General features: G+C 35.8%; 1 protein-coding gene across 1 annotated transcript; it reads right to left on the reverse strand.

Moving 5' to 3' along the window:
- Positions 1–279: 279 nt before the first annotated feature.
- Positions 280–18,205, reverse strand: LOC137391552 (abasic site processing protein HMCES-like). Its single transcript, XM_068078060.1, has 9 exons — positions 18,065–18,205; positions 11,806–11,946; positions 9,160–9,375; positions 8,890–8,954; positions 7,900–8,048; positions 6,005–6,082; positions 5,258–5,323; positions 4,608–4,720; positions 280–682 (listed from the first exon to the last, which is right to left on the reverse strand). The coding sequence occupies exons 1-9, from the start codon at positions 18,082–18,084 to the stop codon at positions 571–573; spliced, it is 960 nt and encodes a 319-aa protein (XP_067934161.1). The 5' UTR covers positions 18,085–18,205; the 3' UTR covers positions 280–570.
- Between the last annotated feature and the right edge of the window lie 186 nt (positions 18,206–18,391).

An 18,391-nucleotide genomic window follows, 5' to 3' on the forward strand; every position in this document is an offset into this window, starting at 1 on the left:
TTCTAATAAAATTTTGAGTAAGTTAATGATTAACAACACAAAAAATGTAAACCCAATTTAGTAAATGTGTTGAATTTTAAATAAAAGACAACCGAGATACAACTCACCAGATAAGGCCAGCAGAACCCAGATCCCAATTCTAAATCGACTTTCGCAAAACATTTCTTCCAGCTGATATAGATGGAGCGGAGTAAGCATAGCTGACGGAGGGATACTTGAAGTGTGACAAATATCCAATAAAAGGTTATTTGAATGCATATAACTGGTCAAGACTTGGCATTAATTATTAACCAATACTCTTGTATTGTCAGAGTTTAGATGATATACTACAAAGAAGCTTAGTAAACAATAATTGGAAATTTAAGAAATACAAATATTGACAAGAATATATATATATATAGACAGAGACATAAGTGAATATTTTAAATGTCAACAGCATGTTCAAAATATATTCACCGCTGTTAGACTATAACCAGTCGATGGGACACTGCCTGCTGACAAGGACTAGTTGGCAGCATAATTCATGGTCCGATGTGCACAAACCTTGCAAAATTCAAGTCGCCCTAAGATTCATATCTTCTCCTTCTTAATGGTCGGATCTTCTGGCAGTTCTGATTTTCTTTTTGTGCTTTCCGTTTTGCTGAAGAAATTTCGAATGTCCCCTTTTTTTAAGGGTTTGGATCTGCAAGTACCGATGATGTTGACCACATGCGGAGCGGCGAACTTTCCAGCATGTTTGAAGTTTTTATGTATATAAAACAATGATCACAGTTAGGAATTGTTGAGATTCACTCTCCTAGTTTGTTGGGATCACGTAGCCTTTACATTAAAATAGTTAATGCAACAACAAATTGCATGTTTTAAAAATTTCAAAAAACGTAAATATTTTCTTTAAATCGGATAAATAGCCCATTGTAACTCAAAAATTGACTTTTAATAGAGCAATTACGATGTTTGCAACTATCTCAAACTTAATTTGACTAAGTTCAAGCTATTTTAGTAAAACACTAGCTTTTTAAATTTCTTGGCAACCAAGTACGCTGAATTATTTATGAAGGCTATGCATCTTTCCTTAATAAACTACTGTTCAAATAATGGTTCAAACGCTCTGTATTGTTAGAAAGAGAGACATTTTAACGATTTAATTATTAAGGTTTCAAGTGAGTTTTATATCTATTTTAGTTGTAATTCGGTGCAGAAGTTTATACGTATGATTACCGCAGCACTTTAATGGTGTCACGCAAAACCAAAACTATTTGTTGTTGCAGCAGACGTTATGTTAAAATCAATACATCACGCTGTATCAGGTGACACGTGCGTTTGTGTAATAGCATGTGCGCGTACAAGAATGCATCCTTATAGCAATACATAAATATAAATGATAAGAGAGAAATTGAGATATGTGAGAGCGCAAAAAATGCATATATGCCCATGTACATCTAAAGGAAATGCATATCATGTAAAAGTGAATAGAACTGCATACACTTACATATAAGTAGGAATGCATAAATGTAACATATGATTACATATAGGCATGAAGGGAAAGCAAATGATGACACAATTTTAGCACACTGAATCGTGAGTGGCGACACTGAGTTGTAATATTTCCACAACATATACCCTACAGGATGAAAATATTCGATGGTTATAAAAATTCGCGATTTCGCGAACAGTCAATTCCGCGAATTATTGAATTACACGAAAAATTAGTTCTATTTTTAATCACAAGAGAGAATAACTATCGCCTCAAAATTAAAAACTAGCCGCCAGGCATAAATACTAAACATAGTTGAGTTCCAAAACCTTTTTAAAATCATTGCTGGGGCTTTGAGTAAACCCCATTGCTAAATTATTCATGGTTGTCACAAGATATGCAGAATGGCGTCATCGCAAAAATAGCCGCTAGGCAGAAGTAGTGCTGGGACGATATTAAACATTCGTTTCGGTACGATATGATGGCGTAGCCAACCGATATCTCGAAAATGCTATTCGGAGTTGTCTTACCTACCAGACTAAGCTGTCATGGGATAACAACTCCCTAATGACTCCAGGTACCTGTATAATGCTCTGAAGAATCGGGTATCAAATCGGGTATCGATCTACAATTATTCCCCATGGTATTATATTAAATTGAATGCCATTCATCAGAATTATATTCTATTGGACTCTGTAAGCGAAGACTGATACTATATAATGAAAATATCGACGATATAGTGAAATATCGACGGTGTCCGATATGGGCAGAAAGCACTCGGTACGGTCGGTATCAGAAAGTGGTATCGACGGTATACCGAAATATCGTAATATCGTCCCAGCACTAGGCAGAAGTATTAAACGTAGCTGTGTTCCAAAACTTCTTTAAAATCATCGCCGGGGCTTCGAGCTTTATTGCCATTGCATCAAACTTTACAAAATTATTCAAGGTTTTCACAAGTTATTCGGCATGGCTTCGTCATCGCAAAAATCTCACCCACTCTTTTTACATTTAAATCAACTTCATCAATCTCTAATACCAAAGTTGAGGATGATCATGATTCTGATCTGGACATTATGGTATGTATTTGATTTGCAGTGCAGATACGTTTTTCCATAATTAACTGCGTTAGTTATATCTTTTGTTTAAAAACTGATCGCTTTCATTAAATACTTCAGCTATTGTTTTTGTACTTCCTTAACACTTCTTCGTTTTTGTGTTTACTGCAGATGGAAAATGAAATACAACCTATTCCGATTACGAAAATTAGAGACAAGTAGTAATATTCATCAAGGCAGGAATATTGGCAGAGAAGCAACCAGTCAGCCTAGACCCCTTCATCAACAACAACTCCTTGATATCGCTGCAGCAAACCTGATTATATTATATATTTCATTTCATATATAAATATATTATAATTTATTACAAACTTGAGCGTACAAATAAAATATTTCACATACAAATAATATTTTACAAACGATGAATGGAGTAAATATAAACAGTTTAGTCCATATGGCGGTTGTCTAGCAATAAAATTAAACTGGTAATTAAAGTGAATACTAGCGTGTAATGGTGCTCTCTGACTAGTTATTTTGGTAATATCGTTGTCACTGTCTTGGGTAGATGTTAAAGGCGATTCTCTCGCTACTACATGGCTGGTAAGGAAGTTATCCTCAGAACTCTCCTCGTGGCTTGCTATTGCAAAGTTCTGCCAGTTGGCCAAAAATTTGTGCTCATAAAGGCGTTTTTGTTCCTTTTTTAAAACAGATATATTCTTCTCGTTAGCGGCTGCGATCACTTCTACCTAATTTCAAGACCTCTCTGAATGATTGGTGATCTTCTAAGAATGACATGTACCACCCTTGCAGTCATGGTGCCTCCGTGTATGATGAAAATTCTCTCTCTCACACAAAAACAAATAACGAGGCGGTAGGGATGGAAAAAATAAATATTACGTTTTACCAAAAAACTAAAGTAAAATTCAACTAATTTAGTAAATGGTTTTGAAAAAAAACTCATTACTTACCACAAGTTGTTGGTTCATCAAAGGCCTCCAAATCTATGAATATTCGTGAAAACCTCTGAACGCAGCAAAAAATTTATAGCTCAGCACGATCGACCTGTAGTTGTAAGCTAAATAGAAACCGAAACACGCAATGTGCGCATGCGTAGGGTTAACTCTATTGCTAGATGCAATAGAGTTAACTCTTCATAGAAAGTGACAGTGTTCAGCTGCAAATGAATTAATCCGCGAATATGCATGAAATAGCAATTTTCGCGAAATTTAACTCCGCGAATAAATTCATCCTGTAGGGTATATGTTGCCCAGCTATATGGCAAGTTAATTTAAAGTGTATGATGCTTATTTACCAATACTGATAACTTGATACCGTTTCAAATTTCACATTCTTTAAATAAATAAAGAAAAATAACAAGTGGTGAATAAAGCAACTGTATTGTCAATCACTGTTTCCATAATGTGCAGTACTTCGGAGTTGCGCTCTCTCCGAATCATGGAAACCGCGTCTTCGCACTGAAATCACTGCGCATTGATCAGTGCGAAGCCAATGCAAATTCGCAGCAAGAAAACAGCAATTGCGCAGTGGCTGCGCATAGCTCTCTTGCTGTGGAGGCAGATTCATCGAGAGCCATAAACTAGTACAAAAGTTGTTCCGCTAATCTTGTTTTTTTCTATTCTTCCGATCTTCTTTCACTTAAATTTAATTATGGTCTGCACCCACAAGGATGATGAGGTGATTACTTTCCTAGACTTTGTTATCGATGCCAGCACTTTTCTAAGTCCTAAAGTAACGTTTAAATAAAATATTACTTAAAGTATTTATTAAAAATATATTACTTTGTAAAAATTGTGTTAAGGTTTGTAAAACCTTGTGAATTTGTAATGTAAATAAAATTATAATGACGACAGAAGCATAAAAAGACTGTTTCTGACGTTCGGTATCCATGATCGATTCTATTTCTCCATCAAGCTATTCGATTTATACAATTTCTCTTCTCTGGCTAATTTGCTGAAAACTACTGCGCAGCATGTAAACGTATAATCTCCTCGAATTCGGAGGGGGCTGCATCGCAGTACTGCGCATCATGGAAACATAGTGAATGTTTGACTTACTCATCCTTGGAAACAGGAAGTGGACAGTCTGGCTCCTGATACCTGACATTATTCACCTTATCAGTCACTTGGTGGCTTGTGAGGAGATCTTTAGGACCAATCAGGTCCATTACCTGGTAACACATACAGCCGATACGGTCACAACACTTTGAGTGTAAGGAAAAACGATACCAAGAACCAGAGATAAGGAAAAAACTCCACCATTAACACAATAACATTTCACAATTAAAAGTAACATTATTTAACATCTAAAACATAAAGTTTTATTAGTTAAAGCTGTACAAGGTAAGTTGTGTTGTTTCACACTTGAAACTGTGTCGGCGATTCCACATAAACCGTTTACAAATTCCTTGAAACACCCCTGACCCGGAAGATACAGAGAAAACTAAACAAGAGAAGTGTAACCAATAAAACACCCCTGTTACTGGCAATGACCAATCACCTGTAACTGCTTCATCACAGCAGATGCATTGCCGATGATTATCGTAAATGAAGTGAATGCAACTCCTGATTTTCTATTTACATATTCGTTGTTTATGTCCTAGATGATTTGAAAACGTAGGACAACTCCGAAACATTGAACGATTGTAAAGTTTAAGAACTTGCGGTAGCAAGTTGCCTGGCAATGCAATTCCACAAAGCACACACACCTCTGTAGATGGATAGTCCTCATAGTTCAGCCATCTCTCTATATCTTTATCAGATTCCAGAAGGACCTGCAAAGCATAATTGGAGTTGTCTTGTGCTGCCATAGTATAGTCAACTCGGATAATAACAGTGTAAAACCTTGACAAACAAAATTCATCCATTCTTGTATCTGTTTGGTACATCAAAACCATCAGACGATGAAGCGGGTGTTTTTATATATTTTGTATCATTTTTTCCAGAGATAAAGTAGCAGTATAAATATTTTAGGTCATTACATATAACATTACAACACATTATATCAAAGAACAAAATTTACAAACCAAAATATTATTTAAAAAATGAGCTAATAATGTAATAATCCACAGAAAGTGTTTTACTTCATTTTAGCGACACTTGAATGTAAGTGGGGTCTCTGTGTAGGTTCAGTGGTAAAGTGAGTGATACAAATGCTAGGTGTATATACTTTAACTTACATTAAATATAGTGTAAGTTAATATAACTTATATGTTTAATATTTGTAAAAACTTTATTTATAATTCCTATCAGACTTTTTACACTCTCTAACTAAACATCGAAAAACTTTGGACATTGTACAGTGGAAATTACTCCAAACGTTGCTCAAATTTCATGCTGTACATCCAAAAACCTGGATATGGAAAGTCCAAGTTTGATTGTAAATCGATATAGTGACAGCACTATGCTAATTATTACACCACTACAGATAGACAGCAGAAATAAAAAAGTCTTACGGGCATGCGATGATGCACATCACTGACAGCGCCTGTGGCATTTGTAGTGAGAATGGAATAGGAATAGAGTGGAGAACTCTGTAAGAAATGAAACCGTAATCAACAACAACCCTAATTAAAGATTTGTGTAAATTAAAGAAGTTAGTGATACTGAGTTGCTTGTCACACTCACACATGCCTTCCACCAAACTACAAGGACGAGGCTTGCTAAAAAAACTCGAAACTAGATGGAAGCAGCGACCTTAGTACCTTAGAAGGTATGTCAGGTTAATAGGACTGTAAAGCCAAACAAGTTATGACACCGTGCCAATATTACACTCCGTACTATTGCCGTTGCAGACTCGCATAGTAATTTGTATAACACCTTGACACCTACTTACTCAACAACCATAAACCACCAGAACTTTATAGCATACAAATAATGAAATATTTGGACAAAATGCTATCTATCACCAAGTGATTTTTGAAACGATGTTCCAATAGTAAGGTTTTTACACATAATAAAAGTTGTGACGTGATATGAGCATTTTTGTACATGGAAGGATGGAAAATGACTCGTCTTCCACTACGTAACAATGCTTGGTTGACCACAAAAAATGTCTGATTTGTCAAACAATTTGGACTAAGTTCGGTTCTGAAATTGATTTAAGAAAACATGGAAACATTATTTTTGGTAAGTAGTCAGTCAAACACGCATCATCGGCTGCTGCCCGTAACCAATTCAGCTAGAGAAGACTTAAGTACCTCCGATTGGACTATAATAGGTAATGAAGCACTCAAAGAAAGCTTAGCTCAGTTTAATTGGTTTCAAATGGAACCCAACCAGTGTCGTATAGTTTCACAGAGTCCCGCGACCAACAGAAGCGTATACGGGAGCTCGCTCGATTCCAAACAAACAGGCCACGCCTACTATTTTTATATAAGTTATAATGGAGAAGCCGCAACATTAATCAACAAAAACTACTCCCATTAGCAGTCACTTTAAAACTGATTGTTGTATTATGAACCATTTGAAAGAAAACAAAATTTCCTACACAAAGCAGCTAATAACGTTTTTGTAAAAACGTAAAGTAAATGCAAAAAAGTGAGGTATTGACAGCGAGGTATGAATATTCCATTAGAGATCAGTATGTCGATCGGGTTTGTTTGGAATCGGACGTTTTTGTTTCCGGTTTTGGTCGCAAGACTTTTTAAAGCTGTATGACTCTGACAGTACAGACCTGTATAATTTCACAGAGTTTCGCTGCTAACGGATGCGTATATCGGAGCTCGCACGGCTCCAAACAAATTGGCCGTGCCCACTATCGTTTTATATAAGTTATAATGGAGATGCCGCAACACAAACCAACAAAAATTACTCCCATTGGCAGTCGCTCTGAAATTGATTATTGTATTATACACCATTTAAAAGGAGACAAATTTTTCTACAAGAAACGACAAATGATTTTTGTAAGAAAATAAAGTAAATGCAAAAGAGTGAGATGTTGAGAGCAAGGTAAGAATATTCCATTAGAGATCAGTATGTCGATCGGGTTTGTTTGGAATAAAGCGTTTTTGTTTCCGGCTTTTGGTCACGGGACTCTGTGGAACTATACGGCTCTGGAACCCAACTAGCTGATCCAATCCTAATCTTTACTATAATAAGAGCTGTGTCCATCAGGATTAACATTTAGTGGTGAGAGAAAGGTTACATCTTACAGGATTTGAACACAGGCATTCAGCATCACTGTCTGGCACGCTATCACCTGCGCTATACCTTCACCTTCCAATAAATTTTGAATTATTATTCATGTACTAATTCTTTGTACACATGATCTCTAATGGCACTCAGCTGCCAGAGTGCTAGCAAATATAAAACCATTCCTGATGTCATCTCTCTTATACCCCTGTCTTACCTCGCTCTCCTTCCACACATCAAAAATTCCTGCCATGAAAATTAGACTGGCCTTTGAAGGGTCAGCAGATTCAGTCGCAGCATCCTTGATGCTAACTTTGGCTTCCAGATTTTCATCTTTAACCTTTTTAAGGTCGATGGGTTTGATATCTAAAAACATGCGCAGTTCCTATCTTAAGGCGTTTTATATGGCAGTGACTTTGAACATGCAATGTAAAACAAGGCATTTAGGAAATGAGCACCTGCATAAAGGGAATTCCCCTTTGGTATACTTTTAAGAAAGTTTGGGAGCAAAAATGTTTATACATTTTGTGAAATCGGTTGCAGTATTTCAAAAGTTAGCAAAGTATAAAGTATAAAGATAATCTATTTAAATTTTTTCAACTCAAACTTACATATTACAAAAAACTACAACTGAAAATTTATTACTTTTATTTGTGTTCAAATTCATATATTCTAAAATAAACTGATGAAAACACTTCAAACTCATATATTCTAAAATAAACTGATGAAAACGGAAAGCTGACCGCCCTCGAATGAATCATCATGTAAAAAAGAAGCAAATTTAAATTCAGATTAGTCATACATCGAAATACAAATAAGTTGTTACATCATAAAGTTCCAGAAATAATTTTTACACTTTTATTATAAACAAGACATCGGCATGGATACCTTCACTTATGATTCATCAAGCCAAATTCACTCATAAAGTTTGATATAACATTCTGCTGATGAACTTAATGATTTTGTTCATGATAACTTTTTCTCCGAATTACCATCAATCTTTTCACTCCATATACAATAACAAGCAAACTTTTGTAAAAAGAAGCTATCTATAAGCAAAATAAAAGACCTTGCAAGGGTCAAATTGATCATGAAAGGGTCAATGAAATACCTTAAGAGTTAATCAAACTTGTTTTTGCACGTTAGATGGCTTTATGTTAGTGAAAAAACATTAAAAGAATTCAAGGTAATAGAGATATTAGCAAACCTTGAGGTCTGGCTGAGAACAAATACGGGATCTTCTTGCCCTTTTCTGTTTTCCATTCGTAAAACCTTAAGAAGAAAAACACATTTTTTGGCTATTCCACACACCAGAAGCTAGTAGAGAAAACATCTTCACCTTTCACGATAGCTAAGCTATATAGATACAACCAAAAATATTTTGCAAAGCGTACTCTTGTGAAATAATTGAATGATTAGAGACTTAATAAAAGCAGTCACTAAACTGGCAACAAATCTAAAGGTTGTAAAAGTTTACCCTTGAGCAACAACAACGCATCGCCTCCCTTTCTTAAAAGGAACCGAGAATATTGGTTTTGAGACTATAGTTTCCCCTCTGCAGTTATTGTGCATAGCTTTGAAAGACGATCTATCTCCTTTGTGCCATTGCGGTATCAATCCCCAACGCATTGGTTGTATAACTCTCTGTTGAACTTTGTCAGCTGCGCAGTGCTGGCCAGACATCAACACAGGTCTACAAGAACAACCAGAATGTTTCCTATACGCTCAACAGAAAGATCTCCAAGAGTAGTCCCATAATACCCAAACTTTGATGAAGTACGCGGTAATCACAAGGCTTAATCCTCAAGGTTCAAGCTGGATTTAGAGGGTTCAACAAAAGTTGAGCAAAATTCTGAACCTTATCTTTTTAGTCTGTCGATTTGAAAATGACTGATTTGACAATGACTGATTTGACAATGACCGATTTGACAATGACCGATTTGACAATGACCGATTTGACAATGACCGATTTGACAATGACCGATTTGACAATGACCGATTTGACAATGACCGATTTGACAATGACCGATTTGACAATGACCGATTTGACAATGACTGTCTTATGGTTAAGGTTTTATCCCTAGCTTTAGTATTGATTTGGCCAATTCCATAAAACTACATGCAAAAGGTATTAAGGAAGATTAGCTTTTGCGTTACTATAGCCCTCTCTTGGCAGTACAGAGATGTAATCCAGCTGGCAGTAACAGGTCCAGACACACTGGCACCTCTGGTCTGCTGCAGGGGTAGCATAATTAGCCCGGAGGATAATTTTATTTATCCTCACCGTCAAATGTGGCCACAGAACCTGATAGGAAAGGAATAATTATCTGAACTTTATAGGAAACTTATAGAATGTGGAAATAAGATGGAAATAAATGACAATGCAACATATATGAATATTGTCTCAACACAACTAGAACAAGTGAAATAACTCTTGAACACTGCCTTGAACATTCTTGTGAACTCTTTGTGAATACATACAGATCAAACGTATGTAATTAGAATTAATTTCTGATTACTGTCCAATTATTGTCCAATATTATCATTATTATATTATTATTATATTATTGTCCGATAGCTTTGCAATTTAAATGCCATCTTTCAATAAATAAGTTATTAATAGGATTTTCGAGCGATATCAAAATAAAGCCTGATCACTATTACATTTGGTTTAAAACTGACAAAGATTCTATGAAAATGTTATCCTTAAAATTACACACAGATTTGGATCCGTTACAAGGCTTTTAGGAAGCCATGCTTAATTTTAAATGTTGATTTCACTGAGCAATATTATAAAGCACATTATGTACTAAATGAAAATAATGAAATAAATTTTTTTAAAGAGCTTCATCAATCATGCAGACCTACTAAAGATTATAAAACATCAAGAAAAGACAACGGTTTTTCTTAAGAAAGTGAGTCCGCAACATGTGCCATCGTTACTATAGATGGTTGATTCAAAAGAGAAAACCAAATAATTAACATACCGTAAAACCTCTATTTGAACTTCTTTGTGCTCTATTTTTTAACCCTTCCCTTATAGTGGCGTTCAAATAAAAGGTGGCGCCGTATTTTTTGTTTACCTTGTCAGAATTTTGGGAAGATAAATAGTTAACCATTTTACAGGCAAAGCCATTCTAATTTCGTCTATATTTTACGCTCTCCGCTACTACAATTAAACTGTTCTTCATATATGTCAAAGTATCAGACCGAGTTAAACAAAGAACTACTTTGATTATAAAATATTACTGTGGTGCGATTATTAAGTATTTCGATGATGTCGCTTTCAAAGTTTTAAAGATACTGTAAGGCTTTAGAGTTAGAAAGCAGACATAACATTTTTAATTGTAAAGAACATTCTCATCATTTGTCAAAAATGCATTAAAGTCTTCAGGTCAGATTGTAAACAATATTATGGATAAATCCGAAAACAATGGATATGATATAAACCTTAGTGACTTCAAATCAGAGTGTAGTTCTGATGTTTGTGATAATCGATTTTTTCAGGTACTGTGTCATGAAAACCATGGCAACCGCTACAGCAACAACGAAAAGTTAATTGTTATTGCTGTAGCCGAGTCATTATTAATAATTAGTAGTATTTTGCGAACACCTTTCTACTGATCACTTTCTGCTATGGGTATGAAAAGATCAAAAAATGTCAAAGTGGTGGACAAATAGGAGTGGCATTCAATTAAAGAGTGGCACTGTATTTTTCAATCCTTCTTCTATAGTGACATTTTATTAAAGGTGACATTCAAATAAAGGTGTTCAAATAGAGGTTTTACGGTATTTGAGTTTGACCACAAAAGCAAGTTTTGCACATAAAGTTATCCACTCAATGCTTGAAAGCCTTATAAACAAGATATTTCATCAAAGTTGACTTAGATATCATACAAAGGCACCAAAACAGACATGAATTTTAGAACAGTTCGTTGATGAACATATAGAGTTAATTAAAGACATTTATATTGTCATGTTTACAACGTTAAGGTAAACCGCAAAATGTGTTCAAACAACCAAATTTCAATTGTTCCTTAAAGTATATTTTGATTAATTTAATCGATATACCAAATTATGTTGGAGTGTAATTGAACTTGTGAGCATGGGAAAGTTGTCTTACGTAAATCGGGTTGGTCCAATATTATATGAAGGAGTGTAAACGTCGTCAGTGGGCGCATCACACCACTGAGGGCGTACTTGTTCTCCGGTGGTAGGATCTGTAAACTCACAAGACTTCTGGATGCATCGTGGATCAATGGCGCTAAAATACAGGCCCTCCATAAAATTGCGATGCAAAAATACAACTGTAAATATCGTCACATAAATAAAGCTTTACTATAATAAGAGCCATGTCTGCAGTCACTATTGGAGTTTGGAATAAAAGGTCGCTTTGCGCCGGATTTGAACCCATGAGAATGAGCTTTACTGCCCGGCTCATTACCACTTGCACCAATCATTTACCTTTTAGGTATTAGAATTATTGTGCACATACTTATTCTCTTTATTTTATTGCCACGCCTGATGATCTCTCACAGCACACTAGACTGCCAGGGTACTAGTATCTATAAAAGCAAGATCTATAATCAAAAATTGTTAACTGCTTGTTCTGCTATAAGCATGAGCCATGACAAGAATTATTATAGTCTTCAACTTGAGAAATGAAACAAAATGTTTGCTGTCAATGATGGCGCACTCGTAGGTCATTTAGACTCAATACAAGGCCATAAGACATACTTTTACAAGAATTATCATGTGTACAATTTACACCAAGCTTGACTGAGGACCGAAAGTTGTTACGAAGTGGTTTCATTGTTAAAGTGGTTTCAGCAGACTGTGCAGAGTTCGATACTACCTAAAATTCTCAATATGTGTAAGATTATAATTAAGACAAGATGTGGACTCAACCTCTTTGACAATCACAATGACAGCACGACTATGACCCAATTCCTTGAAGACTGAGTTTGATGTCTTCAGAGGCTGTGCATGTTTTAAAGAGCCAAACAATGTCTCTGTGATCATGGCTGGACATGTCTGGGTCCAGTGACAAGGGAACCTTGATGACTAAAGACAAGCCCAGTTGCAGGAAGCAAATTAAGGTTGGATGTTATTTTAGTGACCACCAGTAGCCTTTTTTAAGAGTTGCATCCCATCCCATTGATTGCAAGTCAGGCATTCTAGACCACTATGCCATGGCTGCTCTCTTCCAATGACAGGAAGGAGAAATGACAGTGAGAGAACAGGAAGAGGTAAGCGGTAATACACACTATAAATATTAATAAATAAAATGGTTTACTGATTTCCGATTCAAGTTAAGATAAGATTAGTCAGCCAAATGAAAGGAGAATTAACAGCATCATTAGGAAACATGACCATAAATATGAATAATCAGCTAAGCGCTAAAAATGGTCAACTCAGTCCAAATAAACTTGCCTAATGTTGATGAGAAGAGAAATAAGTGGCAGAGAGCTAGTAACTAAAGACACAACAACCTTCTTAAAGCACTTCAATTATATCAGTACTGTTTCAGCTTATTCAGGTTCTTCAATATCTTGGCGTTCAAATGAGCTAATGTTTGACATGGTGAGACAGACATTGGTTGGTGTTTATAGGATTTCCCCTGAGTTCTACCACAGAAATGTTCAATGGTATAGGCTCAAAAATTATGATGTCAAAATTTTCATATTCAGTGTTGTGCGCTTTTACCGCTTATTTTTATCGCTTACCGCTTGTATTTATCAACTACGATAATGATACTAGTGGCAGGTGAAGGTAGGACAACTCCAGAGAACCAATGAAGATGACAAAGGAATCAGTGTCATTAGCTCTCCATGGACAGATTATTTCTATGATAAATAGCTCAGATTCCAAGCACCATACTATGTTTTCCCAATGATATTATGCACTAGCTCTCGCTTTTTATTGTGATGTTGAGGGGCACGACTGAGGCTAATTAATTTCAAGCATTGTAAATTACACATATCGCGAGAGTGTAATTTACATATAGTCCTAGGGCCGCGCCACTGCAGGTCACAATTTAATCAATGTGAGTTCATTACCTTTATCAACGACAGTATATCTATTGAAGGATAATCATATTTAGAAAGCAACATGAAAAGCCATACGAATTCTTCAGATAATACTACTACAACTAAGGATGAAATAGGCAAACTCTAACAATCACCCGAAATCTATTAACCCAGAGCATGTGTTTGTATTGGTCGGGCGTTAGCATGATTCTTGGGCATTGTTGATTATCTAGAATCCTAGTTTATTATTAGCGCTCTCTGGATTTAAGAGCACCGATTATCACAGAGAAGCGCAGCCTCAATTGCAGGGAAAGGGATCGATGACCTAAGGCTAAATGCTAATTATGACATCACATCGTGGAACGACAACCTAGTGTTTTTTTATTGCAGGACATACTTTTGACACCCTGTTTATCATAGTTCTATTATTCTTTGTGTATTGAATATAGGCTCATTCGAAAGCCAAGACTCTGATGTACTGAAATATATGATAAAAGTACTGATATAATTGATGTGCTTTAAGCAGTTCATACTTTGTGGTACATAATTAGAAAACAGTGAGTTGATTCAAACCGAAACTTCTCTAACTGGATAACATTTAATTTCAACCAGATAGGTTGACTCTTTCTACCAAAACGAATACTTTATATTATTGCTAAAAATGCATTATAATTAAAAATAAACTGCAGGAACATGCACAAAAGTGTTTAATTGATAGTGATGCTACTTCTCTCCAATAGAATATGGCTTTGCATGACTCGATACATTCAGTTTTTGCGTAGGCCTACATTCATATATCAAACCATAGGTTTCACTTTAAAAGCTCAAACTAATACTTATCATTATTCTTTTATATTGTACCATTGGCTCAAATAATGATGCTCGTTACTCCAGTCATACAGCAGGTTTGCCAACTAAAAATATTTCAAAGAGAGAGAAAATGATTTTAGACTACATTAATTTTATATGTTTATGGCGGGCTAGTGAGGGGTGATATGAAACAAATAATACCAATATAAGGAATTTGCTTACTTTAAGCATAACTTTGTCTATCAAACTAAACTTCTTTTTACTAAATAAAAATATAATCTTGACGACTAATCTCACTTGATAACCAAAAAGAATACGCCAACAGCCAAAATCAATGACCATGACCATCGCAAGCCCATTCTGACCAGCCCGCGAAGGTTTCTTGAACTTAAAACTTTGAGCCATAACGGCTGGTATTCTGGCATTGCGTAGTGCGTCAGAAACCTAACGGCCAGAATACCGGCATTCACATGGCTCTATTTACAAAAGCTGTTTCTAAGTAACAGCGTAAACCAATCAAATTAATTCTTGCACAATATCCTTGGCCTAAAATTTCAACTCCATTTGTAACATTATTCAAATTTCTTTATTTACTTCCTTTGTTATAATAACAAACGTTATTAGAAAAAACCGATACGACTCGTTCATTAGTAAGTCATAAATGATTGTGATGCAATTGAAGAAGTTTAGGATACTAACGGTAATTTTTCAGTATATTTTGAGTCATGAAATGATGATGAACATGGGTTCGATGGATATGATACTATCATACTACTGTAAAAAATTTTACCAGTTTTTAAAATCATACAAATTTTTAAAGTTTCTGTACAAATAATTTTTTAATACTGTTTTTTGCAGATTGATGATATTTGCAGTGGGTTGCCCGATTTTTTCACTAGTGTTTTATCTAATATCGTTGTATTATGAGCACATTTAGATATATTTAATAACAGTTTAACAACATCGGATCGTTGGACAAATTTTCCAGTGTTGCTGACACACTTTAACAAGAACGGCCAGGGTTCAAAGAGTTAGGAAAATGAAACCTACTTTCAAAATTGTTATTTTGTTATCAGCAAAATAAAAGATTACTGACTAACAACTTTCAAAATTGTGCATAATGCGTACAGTAAAACAATACTGCTTTCACTTTAAGACCCGTTTCCGGCGGACGTACGGTGTCCATGTTCAGGTAGTGAAGCAGTCCGAGTGCATGCGATTAGCAGCATTTTATTATAATAATAACCTTAAAATGTCTGCACACGTCAAAAAAAGAAAGGTGGATGATGAAGGCCGTGGTTTCAAGAAAATCTGGACAGCTAAATATTTATTTACAGAAGACGGTGGTAAACCCGTGTGTTTACTTTGTAGTGAGCAGGTTGCCGTGTTTAAGGAGTACAACGTGAGTCGGCATTACGAGACAAAACATGCAGAAAAATACGGACATTTGACTGAGGCTGAAAAAGCTCGGTTGTCCGAAGATTTGCTTGCAAAGCTAGAAAAACAACAAGGCTATTTTACCAAGCTACATGAAGCCCGGGATGCAGCAACCAAGACCAGCTTTGTGATATCGCATAAAATCGCTAAAAACTGTAAGCCTTTTTCTGAGGGAGAGTTTGTGAAAGAATGCTTGGTGGACTCTGCAGCGCTAATATGTCCTGACAAAAAAGAAGCATTTGAGGTTCCACTGTCCAGGCGAACGGTGACCAGAAGGGTGGAGGACATCGCGGAGAATCTCAGATTTCAGCTAAAAAATGGAGCAGAAAGTTTTGACTTTTTTCTTTGGCTTTAGATGAGAGTTGTGACGTCCGCGACACGGTGCAGTTACTTGTGTTTCTCCGAGGAATAACACAGGATTTCAAGATTACAGAAGAACTTGCAGCAGTGAGATCCATAAAAGGAACAACCACGGGGTGTGATTTGTTCAAGGAGGTAAACGCATGCATGGACAAGCTTGAACTAAATTGGGACAAACTGGTAGAAGTCACTACTGATGGTTGTCCAAATCTGACCGGGAAAAATGTAGGACTTTTGAAACGAATGCAAGATCAAGTGACTGAACTTAACCCAGAGCATAAATTAGTGTTCATTCATTGTATTATTCATCAGCATGCATTGTGTAAGTCAGTGCTGAAACTTAACCATGTTATTGATGTTGTAACTAAGACAGTTAACTTTATCAGGGCACGAGCATTAAATCACAGGCAATTTGTTGCAATTTTAGAAGAGCATGATAACAAACATGGTGACATCAGGTACCATACAGCTGTCAGATGGTTCAGCTTGGGCAAAGTGTTAAAAAGGTTTTGGGACCTAAAAGCAGAGATTCAAGAGTTTTGTGAGATTAAAGGCAAAAACATCCCTGAGCTCTTAGATGTAGATTGGATTGCAGATTTAGCATTTGCTGTTGATGTGACTGCACTGTGGAACGAACTAAACACTAAACTGCAAGGCAAGGGCCTTTTTGTCCATGAAATGCATAACCAGGTCAAGGTTTTCATGAGAAAGTTGCAGTTTCTTTCTAATCAGCTAGAGAACAAAATTCTCAATCACACGCAAACCCTTAAAGAAGTCAAACCCTCAGCCAGTCACCTCTGTAAGTATTCATCGATGTTAGGAGACCTGTACAGTGAGTTTTCAAGACGGTTTGAAGATTTTAAAAACATTGAGGATGAAATGCACCTGATTTCCGTTCCCTTTGCATGCGATGTGGATAATGCGCCCACTGATGTTCAGCTGGAACTCATAGACTTGCAGTCAGATACAGTATTGGCAAAGCACTTTAAGTCAGCATCACTGCTGGAGTTCTATTCATCTCTCAGGGAGGAAAATTTTCCAAACATGAAGAAACATGCTCAGAAAATGTTGGTTCTTTTTGGATGTACCTATACATGCGAGCAAGCATTCATTCTCAGTAATGAAGTTTACCAAATCTAAGCACAGGTCCTCCCTTACTGATGACCATCTGTCAGATGTACTTCACATCTCCACTTCAAACATTCAACCTGACATTGATGCTCTTTTTAAAGCTCAAAATAGGCTAGATTTCTCTCACTAAACAAAAAAAATGCTGAAACATGTTTTTTCTGCACTGTTTGGCAGTTTGGTAACAATGTTGTGAATTATGTTACATTGTTGTGATATCTTACTAGAAAGTTATGTTAAATACAAAGCTTTAAGGTTATGTGAAAGAAAAACAGTCAGAATGTGGTAAACTTACCTTTGTTTTTCACTGAATATATTAATTAAATCAATAAATTTGTTGTAGTATAAAAAAACCTCACTCTCTCATTGTCTAACTATAACACATACTTTTACCAACTTCTGTAAATAATACAATTTACTTCTTTCAATGTAAAATTAAAAGTAATGACTAGAGTAGATTTCAAACTTGGTCCGGCCTTCCACAATATTTTCCGTTTCTCATTTGGCCCCTGGAGAAAAATAATTGACCACCCCTGGTGTAGACCATGAAAAACAATCTTTTAAATATAGTGCAGCAAGGATATATGGCTTATAAAGTTATAAACAACATTGTCTTACCAAAATGTTCTCCCACACATATTTGCAGTTAAGCAAAATAATAATTCACTAGTTAGCTGATACACCAAAGCTCTCCCTCTTATGGTACCGAAACTAATCGCATGTAGGTGTATTCATAGCCGGAATGGACAGGCTTGGGCATGTTCGCGGCAAGTCTTTGACTTTATTACCTTTATCACGCAAGTACGTGTATTGTACATCAAAAACACGATGATACTACGACTATTTGGTACCCGACTATTTAGATATATCAACCCGAGTAATCAAGCTAGCCTCTGATTCAAATCATTATATTACGTATTAACTTCTAGTGTATATCTTTTGCAA

The sequence above is a fragment of the Watersipora subatra genome, chromosome 3 (assembly GCF_963576615.1).
Source record: "Watersipora subatra chromosome 3, tzWatSuba1.1, whole genome shotgun sequence".
NCBI classification, from domain to species: Eukaryota; Metazoa; Bryozoa; class Gymnolaemata; order Cheilostomatida; family Watersiporidae; genus Watersipora; species Watersipora subatra.